Source organism: Grammomys surdaster, unplaced genomic scaffold (assembly GCF_004785775.1).
Source record: "Grammomys surdaster isolate TR1022 unplaced genomic scaffold, NIH_TR_1.0 126131, whole genome shotgun sequence".
Lineage (NCBI taxonomy): Eukaryota > Metazoa > Chordata > Mammalia > Rodentia > Muridae > Grammomys > Grammomys surdaster.
In genome coordinates this window covers 4,141,373-4,153,580 of record NW_021620939.1, presented here as the reverse complement: position 1 = coordinate 4,153,580, position 12,208 = coordinate 4,141,373, and the positions used below count along the sequence as shown (strand labels likewise).

The 12,208-nt window shown below is 41.6% G+C and overlaps 1 protein-coding gene across 1 annotated transcript in view; it reads left to right on the top strand.

Moving 5' to 3' along the window:
• Col6a5 (collagen type VI alpha 5 chain) overlaps window positions 1-12,208 on the top strand; it is a 103,748-nt gene that overhangs the window by 54,978 nt on the left and 36,562 nt on the right. Inside the window, exons 25-31 of the mRNA XM_028756689.1 lie at window positions 1,661-1,723; window positions 4,208-4,258; window positions 4,365-4,400; window positions 6,227-6,289; window positions 7,960-8,022; window positions 11,153-11,188; window positions 11,303-11,339. Of these exons, the coding sequence (XP_028612522.1) occupies window positions 1,661-1,723; window positions 4,208-4,258; window positions 4,365-4,400; window positions 6,227-6,289; window positions 7,960-8,022; window positions 11,153-11,188; window positions 11,303-11,339 (349 nt within the window). The remainder of the gene's footprint in view (window positions 1-1,660; window positions 1,724-4,207; window positions 4,259-4,364; window positions 4,401-6,226; window positions 6,290-7,959; window positions 8,023-11,152; window positions 11,189-11,302; window positions 11,340-12,208) is intronic.

Below are 12,208 nucleotides of genomic sequence, written 5' to 3'. Positions count from 1 at the left end.
TACCAGTGTGTTCTTTCCATCCCCTGAGCATAGAATTCCCTGTGGCTTCTTTTTAGGAGGCTGTCCTGATGACAAGGAGAGGCAGTTACCTGGCTATCACAAAACACTGCTGAGAAATCTCTTTAGCTCCTATATTCCCTGAGCAGGAATGAATTTGTTCACTGAGATTAGTGGAATGGACACTTTTTGAACTCATCTTTGTGTACCTTTTGGTCTCACCCAGGCCTGCTCTGGCTAAGGTAGCTGTGGTGGAGATAGCCAGGGAGTCAACACTTAGCCTCAGGCCCACCAGACCTCTTTGCTTTCATCCTCCAGGGGCTGAGGTCTATGTGGCCACAGCAGTGCCCTCCAGGGTTATCTGCTCTCCAGTAAAGACCTTGACTCTTTCATTGTTGAGCCAAGGATCTAACGTTTCTTTATATACTGAGTCCAGAAAACTAGGTTGTCAGTCTTCTACTGGGAAAGTCGTCAAGCTTTTATGGTCACAAGACAGGGCATGGGCGATGGCTCAGCTGGCAAAGGGCTTGCTGTACAACATGGGGACCTGAGTTGCTGTCATGGGGATCCAGAGGTGCTGTCCAGCTCGTTTAGCTGAATTAATGATCCCCAGGTTTCCTGAGAGAGCCTGTCTCACAAAATAAAATGAGAGTGACTGGGGGAGGCACCTGATGTTGACCTCCGACCTCCACATATGCACACATGTGCGCGCACACACATACACACACGCATCTGAACATACATACACTCATATCAACAAGAAAAATACAACTCAAGTGGAACAATATTAGCAAGCAGTGGTAAGAGATGCGTTAATATGATTGTGGCAATCATTGCAAAATTCATATGCACATGTTATCAGACTGTCTCCCTTCAACTTACTTACAGTGTTATTTGGCCATCAACCCTGGGCCTGCGAAGGGGAGAGAAGATCACACAGTCTTCTGCATTTTCCCTTACTTAATTCGAAGGTTTCTCGGCTCAGCTCCTCCCTGGCCCCCCACCCCCACCCCACTTCTCCAGAGTCAACCCTTCCCCTCTCCCAGAGTCACTCTTTCTCTCCCTTGCTCCTTCCTCCGCGAACACAAAGTTCGCTGGGCTCCAGCGTTTTTGTCTCTCATTGGGAAGCCTTGTTGGACCCTTGAGTCTCTTCTCTGCTTTCACAAGAGGCCGAGGCGCAACACACAGGACTGTGATTGTCCACCTCATTCTTTCTCTTTCTAACCACACTGTGCTCAGCAAGGGCAGGACTACATTTATCACATCGAGTCATTCATTTTCCGGGACAATAAGCAAATATTGTGTGAGTAAATACACTAGCAAATGAGCCAGTTTTCCCTGGAGTAAACATTCTACCCTACCCTTTCCTTCAGTCCATCGACACTAGGGAAACAGGAAACATTGTGGTATGTGTACATATACACACACACACACGCCACACACACACACACACACGCTGGAATACTATGCAGCCTTAAAAAGTCCTCAGAGCTCAGCTGTACTATTGTGTATCCTGCTATCTTCTGGGTAGACTGTATTGTGTCTTTAACCCTAGCCCTACCCAGTGCTGGCTGCTCACTGAGGACCTTGTGTCCTCTCACTCAACAGACAGAACTGCCTGGGGCATGTTTGACTTTGCTGACCTCTTTTACTCTTTGACTAGGGGGAACCAGGAGTTCCTGGAGGCCCAGGACCAGTGGGGACCCCTGGACAACGAGGAAAACAGGTATGAGGCTTTGAGTACTTGGTTCTGAGGCAAGGGGAAATGGGGACGGCATGGGCCCAGCACTTGGGGTAGAAAGATGTGGGCCAGTTCTCCATCTGTTGCTGCTTTGCTGTGCACCTGACCTTTGGGTTGTGTGTCTGGGGGTGGGGTGTGCATGTGAAGGAGGTGAGGTAAAGGTAGAAAAAGTAACAGGTGAATGAGAACGGGGCATTTCAATATTTTAACAACCAGCATGGGCATGCACATTCATTTTGGTTGAACCACAAAACAGTGCATCTTTCTCTCCTTGCAAAACCCTAGGATGACAAGAAGCAGAGGAGGTCAAGGAGCAGGTTCCTGCCTTTTATGGCTCATATGGCCTACTTGCTCCTACTGAGCCAAAATTCCAGCATAGAGACAGCCCATAGAAGGAGAGTCATTCTGTGTTAATTGTAAAATTATATGTGGGTGTTAAATAGTAGAAAATCTACCAAGTATAGCGAAGATATGGCATCAGCCCAAGTGTCCATTCGTGGACAGACAGCATAAAACCACTGTGATATATCCATGTGATGAGATACTATTCAGGCTTCAAAATAAGGAATCCCTGCCACATATGGCAACATGATTGAACCTGTAGGCTGTTACATAAACTAAAGGAAGACAGACACAGCATAAAAACATGAAAAATACAACTGGAAATATTAAAAGAAGGCAGGCACCAAAAGGCAAACACCAGGCCACAGAATCTTACATATAAAATGTAAAAAGGGTTGAACTTGGAAACAGAAAGTGAAATCCTGAACTACAAGAGAGCCCATCTCAAATTAGACAAACAGAAACGTGCCTGTCTTTTTGTGATCCAGTTTGAAAATATGAATATTCAAAAGGCAAGAGAGAAAGAAAAGGGGGGAGGGTGTGATTTAAGTTTCCTAGGCTTGAACGTGGGAAGCAGTGGAAAGAAACATTATCGTCTTCTGGCCATCTTGAGGTATTTACCCTTAACATCCTAGACAGAGTAAAGATAAAAACACGTCACCCAGGGTCCCCTTCTGCCAGCAGCTCTTCCCCAGGTCATTATGTCTCCATGGTGTCATTTCAGTAGTTTCAGAATACACCCCCGAAGGTTCACTGGGTCTCTCTACCCCTCTTCCCAGTGTGGCCTCAGTAAATAAGTCTCCTTCTGAGCTTCCTGCTAGTAATCTGGCTCTTTAATCGGCTTACTAAGGATGAGCAGCAGAACTTGGCTTGGGCACAGGCTGTGTTTTTGACTGATCTCTTATTATTAGATATTTAATTTGTTTCAGTTTCTCACTGTCATAAACAACATACCAGTGAATTATTTTGAAGGAGTTAAAGGTTGGGGATAGAATCCCGGGGTTCATGTGTGCCAGACAAGGGCTCTACCACTGAGCTATGTCTCTAATGCTATATATAATTTCTGTGTAGAAAGCTCAAGAATTTTTCATAGCTAAGTCAGATAAGTATATATTTAATTAGGCCTTTGAGATATAGTTTCAAGCACTCTTAGAGAGATTTAAACACTACATGGGTCAATGTGTTATATGCAGGAGCCTGATTGTCTTAAGGCAACAGTTCTCAACCTATGGGTCACAACCCCTAGAAGTCACGTATCAGATATTCTGCATGCCAGATATTTACATTATGATTTGTAACAGTAGCAAAATTACAGTTATAAACTATCAATGAAATAACTTTATGGTTGTGGGTCACCACAACATGGAGAACTGTATTAAAGGGTCACAGCATTAGGAAGGTTGAGAAACTACCTTTTAGGATTTCCATACAAACAATGGCTATTGTAACTTTTTCTTTTTCCTTTTTACTATTGGCAAAAAATGCTAACTCATTAATTGTTTTGATAACAAATGAGGATGAACGTATTTCCCCACTAACACCTGTTTACCATTTATAATTCATTTTTAAAAGATTTCTTTATTTTAATTTATATGTCAGTATAATGAATGGCTGGTTGTATGTATATGCACCATGTGCTGGCCATTATGTATCAGATCACCTAGAACTGGAGCTAAAAATAGTTGTGAGCCACCATATGGGTACTGGGAATTGAACCCAGGTCCTCTGCAAGATCAGCCAGTGCTTTTAACCACTGAGCTGTCTCCCCAGCCCTATTTGTCTTTGGTTGAATTCCTCAGTCATATATATATATATTTTTAGATCAACTCCTAATTTTCCAGGTAAGAAATTGGCGAGTGCAGAAAGCTAGAGCAGTTATCCCCCTGCTTCCTGCAGCGGTTGTAGAGTGGAGCTAGCCAGGGAAGCAGGATACACACTAGGAATGAGAAGCTGGGATTGCAGCTCAGTGGGGGAACATTTGCCTAGCATACAAGAGGCTCTGGGTTCAATCCCTAGTGCAGTAGAAAAGAGATAATAGGAACCAAGAACCCCCACCATCCATAGCTCATTCCTAACCTCCCATCTAGATAGCTTTTGAGAAACTGAAATTAACTGATGTGTTTGCAGGGAGATTATGGCGTCCCAGGCTATGGTCAGACAGGACGAAAAGGAGTTAAGGTAAATATGCAAAAACAATTATTTTCTCAATTGATAAATCAAAATGATGGTGTGGAGGAAATAAATGGTCTGTTGACTTATGTATGTTCTCTGCTGAAAATTTCAGGGCCCGACAGGATTCCCTGGGGACCCAGGGCAGAAGGTGAGGCACATATGAATTTTTTTCTCTTGCCATGACCAAGGTCTTCTTGAGAAATGAGATGAGCCATTGGTCTGGGTAGGGTAGGAAGTGGGGAGGAGCAGGGACGCAGGTCGGTTGCTTCCCCTGGGCTTCACTAGGAAAGGCTATCTTAACCCTGTGATTCTTTATACCAGAATCTATCACATCCTGCCCTTGGTTGCCCGATGTCCTGCCTACCTCACCCCATATCCCTACCTTGATCCCTAACCTCCAGGCAGCCGTCTGGATTAGTTCTCCAGCCTGGTGGTCTCATTTACCACCTTAGTTTCTGTTATTCATCCAGCATCATTGGACTTTGCTTCCCATCTCCTGAAAATCCCAACTTTCTTCTTAGTGGTCTCCTATTTCTACCTTCTCTCTGTCAACTGACCACAAATGTCATGTTCACTAGATTTTTGCCCCCGAAGTCTAACCTAATTATACTGTCTTCTTGTCTAACATCTTGCAAAGCTCTCAGTGTTTATTAGATAATCTGTCTGCATGCCTACAGCCTGTGACTTCAGCGGGAGCTGGCCTCATTGCATCAGTGTATGCTAGGGTTCTGTACTATGATTTCCCAAACCCCAGCCTGGCTTTGTCCCAGTTATGTCTCAATCAAGAAGAGACGGCTGGGTCTAAGGTAGAGTAATTAATGGATCAACTGCAGGAGATCAGCCAAGCTTCAGAACATTTGAAAAGTGTTCTTCACTGATGGATTACCTGAGGCTAACAAGAGGTTAGGAAGAAGCTACATAAATAACTCTGAGAAAAGAGGTCTCATTACAGAGGATCAATTTTCTGATTTATTGATAAAGGGAGGAATGTAACAACTTATTGATCGATGTGATATTAATAAATAACTACTACCAAAGTCAGATTGAATTTCTTTAAATAAACCTCTTTTTAAAAAAAATTTATTTTTACATCTTAGGCTATTTTCTTTTTTCGTTGGTTCTTTGAGAATTTTGTACAGCATATCTTGATAATATTAACCCCTCCCCTATTTTCTCATAGATCCACTCCCCTTTTATGCCCACTGAACCCCGCCTCCCACTTAAAAACAAACCCCCAGATACAGCCTGCACTGCCCTATACTCTTAGATGTGTGGCCTTCCACTGGAGCAGGGGTCAACATACCTAGGGTGGCACCTTTAGAGAAAATTGATTCTCCATCCCCGGAACGCTATCAATTGCCATTAACTCCTTAGGGAGTCGTAGAACTTCCCATCTGTCCCCCTCCATGCTGGGGTTTTGTCCTGGCTTGAATTTGAGCAGGTCTTATGCGTGCTTCCACGACTTTTAAATACATTCTTAAACTTTAGAAATTTAGTGTGTGAGAAGGAGAGGGATGCTAACACAAGAGTGCTAGCATTCCAGATGTGCGCCTCTACATCTGGCTTTTTACATGGATTCTAGGGAATTGAACTCAGGACCTCAGTCTGGAGCCACTAGCACTTTTATCAGCTTCAGTTTTTCCAGAAATAACTCATAGAACTAGGCAGTTGTTCTTTAATACCTAAGGTAGTCAGTACTCTGTGTTTTCTAGCGTGGTCTCTGGTTGCTTTTAGCAACTGGATGATCTCTGAATTGATATTTATGTATAAATATTTGGATTATTAGAGTACTGGAAGTAGTTTTGAGAATACCTAGCTATGCCAATAGTTTAGTTCTGAATTTATGTCAAGATGTATTTATTGTTGTATTAGCCTTCATTACATGATGATGACAAGATCAGTTTAAGTATTGATTACAGAGAATTTTTAATCTTTTCATAGCAAAGATTTTAATATCTTGATATATGTGATCAGGGTGATGCTGGAGATCCTGGAATTCCTGGGGGGCCTGGACCAAAAGGGTTCAAGGGACTGACTGTAAGTAGCCAATGATTCCAGAAAAAAAATAGGCATTTCTTTTGTAGAACTCAGCTTTTTTTTACTGTGATGATTAATGTGTACAATTTTGATTCATTCAAAATTGAATCTTGGAATCTTGATTCCACAGGGGATATTGGAAGCCACAAACTAGTCATGTGTCCTTGGTCACACCCTCTTAGGGCCTATATTTCCTGACTATCAGAACTGAACCTAGTGACACACTTGGTTACTTCAGGTCACTCTTAGAACTGAAGCAGATATCTTCCCTGTGTCCCAGGAGCTGTCTGATGATTTCACTGGGTGGTGAAGCGGTGCACTGGTTTAAGGGAGGATACTGAAGTGTTCTAAGTAGCAAGAGGACTAGCCTTTTAAGTACAAATGGCTGAGACAGACATCTATTGACTTTGAAGCCTCTGTTTCCCTGGGTGTGGAAGGGATGCACTTGAACAGGCCCTTTGCCCTAGGCTGTGAATAATTTGTCAGTATCTCTCCATCACTTGGAGTCTGGGAGTAAACATAGACTACTCATCTACCATCTTGTATGTAGGAAGCTATTTTGATTGTTTGATTTTAAAATATTTATTTTTAAAATATGACTGAAAATAGATTTTTTCATATACTATATCCTGATTATTGTTTCTTCTCCCTCTCCTTCTCTCAGTTCCTCCCCACTTACCCTCCCCTCCAGATCCACCCTCTTTCTGCCTCTCACTAGAAAACAAGCAGTTTTCTAAGGGGAACATAATATAATGAAGCAAACACATTGAAATAAGACAAACACACGTATTTATTTATGTTTTATGTGTATAGATGTTTGCTTGCATGTGTGCACATGTACCAATATGTGCCCTTGGGGATCCAAAAAGGGTATTGGATCCTTCTGAGTACATATAGTTGTGAGAGACCATGTTGGTGCCAGGAACTAAGCCTAGCTCCTCTGTAAGAACAGCAAGTGTTCTTATCCTCTGAGCCATCTGTCCAGCCCTTATTATTTGGTCTTTATAGATTAAGAGGCTTTTACACAATCTTTGTGTGCCTTGTTTTTCCCCCCTTAGCACCAATCCCAGCTTACAACTAATTTAGATTTAAGTTTATAGCCAGTGTCAGAGTCATGTATGCCACTAAATAAAGGGGACAAGAGGGAGATGGATGTTCGTCAGTGATTAAGGGTCACTAGCTTGTGTTATAGGCAAGGAATTTAATGGATATGAACAAATTGCTATCTTTTATTTTTAATTAAATTGTTATTCATTATTACCATTATTATTTATGATACTAAGGATGGGACCCATATATTCTAGGTAAGCACCCTCATACAGAGTTATATGCCTTAGTCCAGATATTCTTTTAAAATTTTTGAAAACTATAACACCTTATTTAAACTAAGATAACTGTAGGGCTGTAGAGATGGCTCAGTGGTTAAGAACATTTGCAGCTCTTGCAGAGGTTCCGGGTTCACTTTTCAGCACCCACATAATGGCTCACAGTAATCTGTAAGTCCAGTTCTAGGGGGTCTGATGCTTGCCACTGTGGGTACTTATGTACATGGTCTGTGTCCGAAGGTATGGGCAAAACACTGGCACATATAAAATATGAAATTAAAACCTGAGATAGTCTCCATGGATAGAAAATGTAGAAGCTACATTTTTGTGTTTTCCTCTTTTCAGCTCTCTCAAGGCTTGAAAGGCAGGAGTGGACTTCAGGGGTCTCAAGGCCCTCCTGGTCGGAAAGTGAGTATACATGGGAACTGATCAGCATGTTGTGGTTTCTGGTATACCCAATGAAACGGATGCAGAATTTCAAGACAGAAGCACCGTGTTCAAGAAGCCAGTCACTGTGTCTCTCAGTCTATTATTAAGAAGAGTATGACATGTCCCTGTCCTAGCTGAAAAGGTAGCTGTGGGATCAGATGACCAAGAGGAGATGCTATAAACTGCAAGAGTAGTGCAGATACTCCGTTGCTGTGACTGATCACTGAAGCCTTTGTAATAGGCATAGGCCTGCCTGCTTTTCATAGAGGTCTCCTGAAAGTTCCAGAATCAAAGCAGGTTGACATACAGAGTTTGCCAGAATCACTTTTGTTGCCTTTTTAGCCTTTATTTGGACTCTAGAAAGATTTGGAAATGTAACCACAACTTCCACTCTGGTTCAATTACAAGAGAAATGTCATCCCTGGAAGCACTTCCAGGCAGAGCCAGGCATGCCTCTGCAGGCAGACCTGCATCCGATTCACCTCTTCTCAAGTAGTTGGTGATTCAGTGTCTCTCTTCTCCCAGGCAGAGGTCAGGGCAGAACTAAATATTTCTGATACCTACTGTGTGCAGGAGACCCAGGCAACATTGTGAAGAGTACATAAAATAATGTTTATCTTGCTTTAGGCATTAAAGCATTCTTGAACTTTGGATCTAGCAAAGCAAAACTTGCCTATAGTTTCCTGGCCAAGTGACTCCATAGTAGAATACAATAATAATTTGTAAAGGATACTCTGCTATATGCATCGAGGAATGGGAGAGCAGCTAATCTTGGGGCAGTCTTCTCTATCTGGGTTCATGTCTTCTCCAGGTTTTAGGGATGTAATTAAAGTGTCCTACACCTCAGTCTTGTGCTTGGCTCAACTAGTCTGAATTGGGATGTGGCCTTTGTCTCCAGTTCTTGGTTCTTAGCCTTTGTTAAGAACTTGCTTGGAGTTACTGTACTATTTATCTTGTGTATCTGGATGTATGTGCATGCTTGTGTGTTTGTCTATGCATTATGTGCATGTAGAAGCCAGTGGAAGTTGAAGGGCCTTGGATACCCCAGAACTGGAGTTACATATGGTTGTGATCTGCCGGTGGGTGCTGCGAGCTGAACTTGGGTCCTCTGCAAGTGCTCTTAGCCTCTGAGCCATCTTTCCAGCCTGTAGAGTTACTTCTAAATTCTCTCTTTGGGACAAACTCTTCCTACTTTTGACTCCTGCAAAATGTAGCTACTACTCTAGGTGTTACCCAGAAACTGTTTCTCTGTGTGAGAAGTCATACATTCTTTCCTGGCTGAGCTTTCAAGACTTGTAGTGACTTCTCCACTGGGTAGAACCATGGACAGCGCATAGTTCTGGTTAAATCAGAAGCATACCACAGGCTATCCTAGCACTTAGCAGACCTTTAACCATTGTTGCATGGCTAGATGGATAGGTGGTTGATGAATTGATCGAGGGGGTTGATGGATGAATGATGGATGGATTGATGAATGGATTGATGAACGCATTGATGGATAGATTGATAGATGGATTGATGGATGGGTGATAGATGAATTGATGGATAGATAATGGATGGATTGATGGATGGATGATGGATGGTCAGACAAGTAACTCAGTTGTCATTTAGAACAGAGGTTGGCTTTACTGACATTTCTGCTTAAGCATCTTGGAGGTGCAAGTGCCCAAGGGAATGCTTGAGTTTGAGTATATAAGCATCTTTCCCCTGAGACGAGCATGCTAGTTAACACATTAAAAGCCTCTGCTAATGAGGAGCCTGATCCTGGGGAGAAGAGGAGGAGGAAGAGGAGGAGGAAGAGGAGGAGGAAGAGGAGGAGGAGAAGGAAAACAAAGAGGAAGAGGAAGGAGGAGGAGGAAGGGGAAGGAGAAAAGGGGAAGGGGAAGGGAAAGGAGAAGGGGAAGGAGAGGCAAACGTAAAGACTCCAATGGAAGAGAACTAGAGCTGATGTCTCTCCAGAAGTCATCTCTGCTTGATTTCACCCAGCCATTTCTTTCTTTACTTTTGTTTCTGAGATTCTAATGTAATTACAACATTTCTCTTTCCTTTTATTCCCTTTATACCCTCCCATATACTTTTCCTCATTCACTTCCAAATTTATGACCTTTATGTTCCTTAATTGTTATTGCATATATAGAGAGGGAGATAGAGATATAGAAATTTTCCTAATATATATTACTAAATACATATATGTATACACCATATATACATGTATTCATATATGTATATGTATTCCTAAATAAAGCCTGTTCAGTTTCAGTCTGTATTATTCTACCTATATGCATGTTTTTGGAGCTGACTATTTAGCACTGAACATCCAAGTGATGTTTTTGCCCCCTAGGGAGGGCCACCTCTCCAACTTCCAGCTTTCCTCAGTTGCCTATAATTTTCTGTGGGTTGAGGCTCAGGGCCTTTCCCCTATTTACTTTGATGTTCTATTGGTTTTTGTCCTTGTTCAGTCATGTTAATCAAACTTTATGGGTGACGCCTCTGACATTACAAGGAGACATAATCTCACAGCAAACTCTCTCTCCGGCTGTTTATATTCCTTTGTTCCTCAGCCTTGTGTCATTTATGAGCTTAGCATGTATGCTCTTCTTTTGTGTAAATCTCATTGCTATGCAATTGTCTTTGGTTCTTTTATATATACCAAGGCTTATTGCCTTTTGCATTTTAAGCACTTTGGTTCTTTTATATATTCTGTGGCTTACTGCATTTTAATTTGTAAGATAATCTACCTCTGTCTGTTCAGTACATCTATTTCCTTTGTTCTGCCCTGTGGAGAAAGTCTGCTGCTTACAAATTAAAAAAAAAAGAAAAAATATTTTTAAAAGACTCCTTAAGAGAAATTTCTTCTAAGGATTACATCTTTGATACAAACCAAAAATAGTATACAACCTTGATGTGAATAGGAATAACATTGTAACTGACCCACCAGGCTCCATAGTGCTTGACATGAATGGGAACAGCACAATATAATTGACCTACCAGGCCCCACAATACTTTAAACACCTGTCATTTCTATGTCCAAGAAAGGAAGATGGGTTTAAATTTTTGTTACTAAAAACTATAATTCACAAATCAATAACTTGCTCTTTTCCCCCCTTAGGGTCCTAAAGGCACAGCAGGGCAACCTATCTATTCCGTATGTATCTCTTCATTCATGAAAACAAAACCACTTCCAGTTCATCAGGAACTAAACATATCAACCAGAAGGTCTCTATACTCATGTTTATTCTGTCTCTCTCAAACTTTGCAGCCCTGTGAACTGATCCAGTTCCTGAGGAACCATAGTCGTGAGTATCTGGATGTTATAGTCAAAAACGTCAGTGGTTAGTGAGAACTTGGATCTGGGTGTAGAGTGGGTCTGTGGAATCAGAAAACTGGCATCTTTGGCGAGGAACTTCTGTAATAGTTTTGCCTTGGGACTGGAGGGACATCTCATACCCAAGGTAAAAGGAAAGGCATAAAAGCATGGGCTCATAATGTGTAATGTATATAGGAAGAGAAAATATGTACATAGGAGATAAGACCAGTCCAAGGACATATGAATTAGCTTTATTATGATGACATTATATATATATATATATATATGAATTATCATTATTAATATAACAATTATAAGCAAAATGATGGATGGCAAAGTACTCAAGGGATGGACCCAGAGATATAGATTTAGTTGGTTAATTATTTAACTATTTAGATATTGAAGTCATTTGTGTGGGTCATTCTTGACATCACAGAGATCATGATGTTCCCAATGCTGTGAAACTAGAGAGATAGAAACTGAAGGGATGAACTCATGAATGTGAGAAAGAAGGGTCAAGTTATACAGAATAGAACCCCAAATCTTCAAAGAAGAGAGATGACAGATCTGAGAGGTTGGGGAGATGGCTCAGTATCTGGAAGCACTTGAGTATTGAGTTTGAGTCCCCAGCATCCACATAAAAATAGCTAGGCACTTCCTTGTGTATATAGTATGCACATAGAAGGGGACACTACAATGTGTACATCTGTAGTTCCAGCACTGGGGAGTTTAGAGAAAGAAGATCATAGAGCTAGCTGCTGGCTATTGAGCTGTGCAAAAAAAAAAAAAAATAGAATAGAATAGAGTAGAGTAGAATAGAATAGAATAGAATAGAATAGAATAGAATAGAATAGAATA